Raw genomic sequence first — 7,860 nt, 5'->3', positions numbered from 1 at the left:
TAACCCCCCACCTGTCTGCACGCCCCCCACCCCGTCCGTCACTCCTCATCCTCGTCCGTCTGTCCTGTGTGGCTGGTCTCAGTCGGGTCGGGTCGGGTCAGGACCAGCAGGCGCCGTCACATCGCTCCCCGCCGTGGGGGGGCAGATGTCCAGTGACGGCTCCTCCTCCTCGCTGCCCTTTCCTCCGTCGGTGTTCTTCCTCCACAGAGGAGCAGACGCTGGAGGACCTGCTGGGTCCGTCAGGCCCGTTTAGGGTTCTGCTGTCTGACCCGGAGAACCACTGGCCTTAAACACGCAGCAGGAAGACGACTCGCTTTAATCACAGGAAACAAACCTCCGGGTCCATCAGAACTTCAGCTGTTTGTTCTGAAAGCAGCAGAAATCTGCTGCTTTCAGAACAAAAGTTTCATTTATTAAATCTAAATCTGTGGTTACAGGAAAACTGAGATCAGAAATGATAAAAAATTCAAGTTCTAAAAAATTAATGAGAAAAATTCTGTTTCATTAATAAATTCATTTGTAACTTTGTTGTAGTTTTTCCTTTAAATTAAATTTTTATTGATAAACTCTTAATATAAATCAATTAAATCACTTTAGAAAAAAAACATTCTGAATTTCTCATAATAAAAGCTCATCTGCTGCTTTTATAAACGCTCTTCTCCTTAATTCCATCCTTCGTTATAGACGTTAATAACTGAACATTTGATCTAAAATGCATCATTTTTACAGCAGGATACACGTTTAAAACCCGACAGTATTTTAATATTTCTATTTTTGTTTGTTCATGAAGGATGTAAAAATGTGATATTAGGAATTATTTATCCCTTTTCTTATCCAGGAAACATTTTCAGGAGAAAACCTTTGAGATACCATGAAACAAAGTGAGGATTGTTGGAGGATATCATGTGAGTTTCTGTCTCTTCATGTGATCCTGAGGAAACTGAAACTGTTATGAAAGGATTTCATCAGCAGCCAAAACCCAAACGGATTTTGCTGCTGAAACGTTAATTTTCATTCACTAAAATAGATCTCCAGTCGCGCGGTTTGTTTGGAGGCTGGACTCGTCTCCGTGTTTGATGACTATTTTTTCCCAGCAGCCTCAGCGCTGAGCTCCAGACCCCCCCGACAGCTGCGCAGCTGCAGGTGTTGATCTGTCACGTCTGCGGGTCGGCGTGCGCAGACGCACCGTTGACTCTGCAGCCGTGTCTGCAGAGATGCAGATGCTGCAGCCGAGGCGGCTTTGTTCTGGGGGTTGGAGGGGCGGGGCCTGTCTGTCCTCTGCTGCCGAGGACTTCAGCCCGTCGGTGTTTCACCACGAGGCGCATTAACGCGAGCGTGTGAAGGAAGTCGGGTCGGCGGCGTCCGCCTCCTGGTCCACAAAAGCTCCGTCCTCGCGCATCAGCGTCTCCCCGGCTGACATCAGCGCCTGTTGCCCGGGAGACGGTTGTCTTGACGGCGTGACGAACATGATCGGGGAGACAGCTGATGATTGGTCATCACTGAGGTGTCGTTTCCCTCAGGAAGAGAAGTGCTGTCAAAGATGCGGCGGCGGTGACGGGCTAACAGTTACTTTCTGAGTGAAGATTCCCAGAAAGCTGAAAAAGGAGAGAACGACCTCCCAGGAACAGAACCAGGAAAACACGGAGAAGTTCGGAAATCTAAACGTTTCCAACAGCAGAAGACTGCAGGACAGCTGATGAGATTAAACAAATTAAAACTGCAAAGCAGCGTCTGCAGCTTCAGTGACGGACGCTCATCCAGATGAAGGCAGATCTCTATGGAGCTAAATTAGGGCCAATATTATTTAAAACCCAAATAAAACTCCTTTTAAAAAATGTGGTGTTTCCCTAAAAATGTTTTTGCTATTCTAAAATAAACTTAATTATTTTCAGCTTCAAATGTTTAATTTTTAGGTTTCCAAACTCAAGATGTCTTTTTAAACCTTTTTTTTTCAGTTAACTTTTTTTGTTTGTTTTCAATTTTGAAATTTTCAGATTAAAGGAAAAAAAAACATTTGAAGCTGAAAATAATCAAGTTTATTTTAGAATAGCAAAACTTTTATGACATGTTACTTTTTTGGCCCATTAGTTTTTACTATTTGTTTTATTTGGGTTTCAAATGATATTGGCCCTAATCTACCTCCGTAGCTCTGCAGCATCTCTGAAGGAGAATCCAGAAACGATGCCGGCGTCCGCCCAGCGCCGACCTCGTCTTCTGCTGCGGGGCTGGGCGGCCTGGTTTCATGTGGGGGTGTCCAGGCTCCCCCCCCCTTTGCTGTTCTGCATGTGGCGTCCAAACCGTGTTTTTTTTTTTTTTAGCAGAACTGCGGATACATTCGTAAAGTAACCGTTAGGAGGGTTGGGGGGGGGTTGTTTTGTGTCTGTGTGTTTGGAACAGAATGGGCTCAAAATTAGTTCTATGGCAAGCAAAAGGGGTCATAAAACACCAGTAAACACCATCAAAACTGCAGCTTTTTACACTTTATTTACACCCTTACAGGCATAAATAGAGGCATTTAAAAACATCCAAAACGCGGTTCTAGCATCTTCAAAATGCTCGTCCATCATCTTTAAGCTTCTCATTAGATTCTTAATAGAACAAATTATTATGTTAATACTCGACTTTTTTTTCTAATCGATCATTCGTAAGCTGGATTTAAAACACGTCTTAACCATCATTAGCTTTAAACTTGAAGTGTTTCAGCTCTATGCTAACTAAAAATAAAGACAATAGTCTATTAATCCTTTAATGAATTAATAATTCATTAACCCGTTAAGGAATCTTTCCTCCTTCATTAGCTTTTAGCATTAAAACAGATTTAACTCAGACGAGGTCGTCATCTGAAACAGAGGAACTATTTTTCTCTAAAGATAAAGTTTTGGTCTCTCTGACTCAAATAGAACTAAAGTTCATCTTGTTTGTATTCAGCTTCTCTACACTCTGACTCTAGAATTCCAGACTGTACGATGTTCTCGCTGCTGATCATGTCTCCACGTCTGCAGAAAGACTGGATCTCTGTAGAGATCAGATGTTCCTTCAGAGACACTGATGGGGTCGAGGCTGCAGGGATGCACAGAAAACATTTAGCTAACAAGTTTGTGCTAATGTTAGCTTAGCTCAGCTAGACGATGACCCCGCTTCAGCGTTATCATACTGAGTCAGAACTAGAGCTGCCACAAACGATCATTTTAATAGTCGACTAATCAGGTTATGCATAAACTGGATGTAAAGCTCACATCTGAACATCGTTAGCTTTAAGCTAACTAAAAACTAGATAATAAGTATAATCTAGATATATATCTAGATGTATAGCATTCCCTGTGATAATGCTAGTGTGAATGCTGGAAGCTGAATTTGGCTGCTGAAAATGCTAGTGCTGATAGCTGAAAAAGCTGAAATTGAGCTGAAAACACTGAAGTTGGTAGCTAAAGCTATAGTTAGCATGTAGCTGAAGTATTAGCTAAACTCCAAATTAGCCTAAAAAAACTTAATAAATACCAAAATAGTCCATAAAACTATCAGAATGTTATTATAACTTTTAACTTTACAACACTCTGACTCCATATAATATAAAGTAACGACTAATCGACTATTAAATTAGTCATTGACTATTTTCGTAGTGGATTAGTCATTGATTAGAACAGAAAATGCTTTATTAATCCCTTTGGAAATCCTCGGGGACATTCAGGTACCAGCGTCCGTACAGCACCACAAATGGAGTAAAATAACTAAATCAAGTAAAATAGACTGAATATAGCTAAATATGCAAAATAGAAAAGAATGAATAACACAAAATAATCAACTCTCCACGATACCCTGAATAATTGAACATGTTGGACTGGTAAGAGAGTAGTTATCAGTCGATTATTCGTCTAGTCGTTTCAGTCCTAGTCCCGACCTGCTTCCTCTTCAGGTTTTCATGCATCCCCGTAGTGCTGCTGAAGAACACTGTTCTGACTAGCAGAGATGACACGTTTGTCTGTTTTTATTGTTCATGTTTTCCAGTCTTCAAGCTCCGTTGGCGTGTTGTTACAGTTCTTCCTAGAACTGCCGTCTTTGGATCACATGACCATAAACTGCTGCTTTTTGATGATCTTTACGCCCTATTTTTATTGTGATGTTTTTTCCTGGTGTTTTATGACCCCTTTTGCTTGCCGTACCCCTTCAGCTCATCAGCCGTCACAGGACCATCTCCTTATTGAAGACACTTTATTTCCATTCATGAAGCTCCTTTTTTCTCATCTCTTTCTCTCTGAACTTTCATCTTCGTCCCCCTCCTCTTCCTCCAGGAGCCTCAGACAACTGTCATCCATAATCCAGCGGACGGGACAAAGGTACACCCCCGAAAACCTTCCTCTGTCCTGACCCGCTCTTCATCCATCCCCGTCATCCTCCTCCTTTACCTTCTCCTGTCTCCATCCATCAGTGTGAAAGCTCCTCTGTGGTTCCTGTGTTTGATCGATATGAATCCCCGCCGGGATCAATGTCTGAATGAGGGGGGGTGGGGGGTCATGGTCCGGTTAGAAATAATCTACAGGTTTTATTTTATTGGACTGAATATTAAACTGCATCATTAAAACATCAGGAAGTGTTTGACACGTGAACGAGGTTTAACTGTCCAGATTCAGAATTAATCCAGTTCAGATTTAATTCAATACGTAAGTTTACTTTTTTATCTGGAAATAAAGACAGCTTCCTAAAAAAATAAAATAAAAAGGTTTTTTTTAAAAATAAAATACTTCAAAGAAAATTAATGCATTTGTTAGATTTTTACATTTTCACATGTAAAGTGTTTTTCTTTACACTCAGACTCAATAAAAACAAGGATAGATGCATATAAAACAGAGCGCAATGAAGTAAAAAAAAACATCATATGGATAAAAGACAAAAGTGAGACAGCAGATTTGAACAGGAGAGTTTGAAGGATTAGATTGAATTTTTTTAAGAAGCATCTGAAGCGAGTCAACAAACACCAGCAGTGGAGCGTCGCCGCTAAAAGGGTTAAAACAGTTAAACTCAGTTAAATGTACAGACAACAACCCCCCCCCCCATTGTTTTTATTCACACATAAAAACCCAACATTATCTCATATTTAGCGTAAGCAGTGACATGAGAACAGTCCGTGGTGTATTTTTCTGAAGCGTGAGTTAAGCTCCGCCCCCTGCTGGTCAGACTGTAATCAGCCCTGAAGTGTTGCTGGTTCCAGCTTTAGATTCAGACACTTCCTCCTTTACTGTTGGGCTCCATCCTCGTAAACCTCCTTAAATAGTGACGGTGGGTTCCTGGGGGCGGAGCCTGAGACCCCCCAGCACTAATGACTGTGTGTTCGGCTCCTGATGCTGCTTCGCTGCTGAAGTGGAAGCGGTGATTTCAGCGCTGCAGGACTGCGGCTCTAATTCAGACCCTGGAAGTGTTGATGGAGGTTATTTATATCACTAAGTGGCACACTCCCCCCCGGGGGGGTGACGCCGCGCTCCACTACATCTGGGCGGTTGAAAGTGATTTTTCTGAAGCCTGAAAACTAAAGAGCTGCTTACAAACCTTTGAACCTCTGGAGGTTCCTCCTGCAGGTCAGCAGCTGCTCTTTAAGCCGCTCTCAAACCGTCTCATCTTCTGAGCTCCTGGCGCTCTCCTCCTAATGAGGTCGCAGAGTCTCTCGGCACCCCGGTGCATGCTGGGGAATCCAGGTCCATTACAGCCGCTGATTGAAACTCTTCCATGTGGACAGGATGGAGCGCTCCTCCCCGAGAAGATCCTTCTGCCCAGAAAGATCCCGATGACACCTCTGGTTAAAACAGAGATTGGATCTCGGTGATCTCACTCTGATACAGCAGAACCAGTGGATTACAGGATCCGGTTCAGACCGGGGATCATCTTCAGATCCACACAGGATCACCTCATCGTTCCGTCATCTGCCTCAGCACGATGTTATGTATGGAGCTGAATTGGGGCCAAAATTATTTGAAACCCAAATAAAACAAATCTTTTTTCACTTTAGACTTTTATTCCATTTTGAAATTTTCAGACTCAAAAACCAAAAAAAAGATTTGAAACTGAAAAAAAAGTTTGAAGTCATTTGAAGCTGAAAATAATGAAGTTTATTTTAAATAGCACAAAGTTTCTGACATTTTACTTTTTTTTTCAATTTGTTTCATATGGGTCTCAATAATATTGGTCCCGAGTTAGCTCCATAGTTATGACGCCTGCTGACATTCTGTTAAAACGTCCTCCAGGTTCTGCAGGTGTGAAGGTTCACCTGGACTCTGGTTTGGACCGAGCAGCAGAACTCTGCTCCTCCTGAGGAGGAGTCTCCGTTCTCCTGCAGAGATGACTTTAGAGAAAAAGATGATTTTTTTCTTTTTCCCCGATTTTCAAAGAACTTTATTAATTTTGAGGCACTTAAAATACATTTACGGTTTGTCTCAGTCTTCGGTTTTCCTGCTGATCCCGGCGGGAATGTTCCACAGAGGACGGGAAGCTCTTAGAGTTCCTCTGTTCCTCATGAAGTCCAGGCGTAAGCGATGTTGCCCTCATGTGGTCGTCTTCGGGACTTTCACCTGAATCTGTGACGTTCCAGCTGATCGTCTCGTCTTCATATGTCCACAGATGTTTCCATCACGGTCTCTTATCAGGATTCGACTGTTTTCAACAAAATTTGAGTTTAATTTTATAGAAAATTCATTACATTTAAATAAATTCAGCCTTTATTGTTTACTTTCTTCATTTTTTTCCATTCATGAAGCACCAGAAACGCATGTAAAGAATATTAATACCAGTTTATTTCTGACGTCTACAGACGGCGAAGCGTCAAGGAAACATTCTAGTTCTCTAAATTCTTCCTGATCTGAGGAGACACTTTCATTTCTTTAGTTTATCTTCCACAAAGGAACGTTTCAGCTTCAGGTCTGAATAACGAACATTGGAGACGGTTTTCTGTAACCGTGGTTCTGCATGAACCTGCGGTCTCCCTGGGGGGTAGAAGCTGGCCCCCTGCTGTTCGTAGTCCTGCTGAGCTCTGACTGTCTGCTTCTGCTCTGCAGGAATCCTCCGACAGCAGCAACACCACTGTGGAGGACGAAGACGTGAAAGGTAGGATGTGCTACGATCAGCCGGAAGCTTCTGGACGATTGACGCTCATTAAAAGTTGGTACGACCGGCGGCTTTAGAGGACAGGAAGTCTTGAAGGCGTGTGCGGTTCCTGGGTGGAGTAATGATGTGGGTGACCTCTGGAGCTGCTTCTGCTTCGTTGTTTGTCACGAGCCTCAGAACAGAACGGCGCTTTGATGCCGGACGCCACCGTTTAGCGGCTTCATGACTGTCGGTCCTCACGAGCGTCCAGGGTCCGTACACCTGACGGCTAACTCCGCCCCCTGAGCTGTCTGAGAGCCTGCCTCCTGCATGGAAAGGCCAAAAGGGTTGGAAGTGGGAGGAGTCAGCGCTGAGATGCTGCAGTTCTACCCCTCTGTTCTAGTTGTTTTACCCCTCTGTTCTGGTTGTTTTACCCCTCTGTTCTGGTTGTTTTACCCTTCTGTTCTAGTTGTTTTACCCCTCTGTTCTGGTTGTTTTACCTCTCTGTTCTAGTTGTTTTACCCCTCTGTTCTAGTTGTTTTACCCCTCTGTTCTAGTTGTTTTACCCCTCTGTTCTGGTTGTTTTACCCCTCTGTTCTAGTTGTTTTACCCCTCTGTTCTAGTTGTTTTACCCCTCTGTTCTAGTTGTTTTACCCCTCTGTTCTAGTTGTTTTACCTCTCTGCTGATTCTGATTCTGAACGTTGGGAGAAGCTGTTTTTTTGGCTGATTTCTGGAAGGTTTGGACGTATTTCTGGTTCAGTAAATCAAAGATCAGGAGGAGAACAGTTCTC

General features: G+C 43.0%; 1 protein-coding gene across 1 annotated transcript in view; it reads left to right on the top strand.

Moving 5' to 3' along the window:
* The window catches only part of camk2b1 (calcium/calmodulin-dependent protein kinase (CaM kinase) II beta 1), a gene marked incomplete in the record, with an annotated part of 69,413 nt that overhangs the window by 51,663 nt on the left and 9,890 nt on the right, over positions 1–7,860 (top strand). The window contains 2 exon segments of the mRNA XM_036213416.1: positions 4,290–4,334; positions 7,041–7,089. Coding sequence (XP_036069309.1) covers positions 4,290–4,334; positions 7,041–7,089 — 94 coding nt within the window.

Source organism: Oryzias melastigma, linkage group LG9, assembly GCF_002922805.2.
Source record: "Oryzias melastigma strain HK-1 linkage group LG9, ASM292280v2, whole genome shotgun sequence".
Lineage (NCBI taxonomy): Eukaryota > Metazoa > Chordata > Actinopteri > Beloniformes > Adrianichthyidae > Oryzias > Oryzias melastigma.
This window is presented reverse-complemented; position numbering and strand designations above follow the sequence as displayed.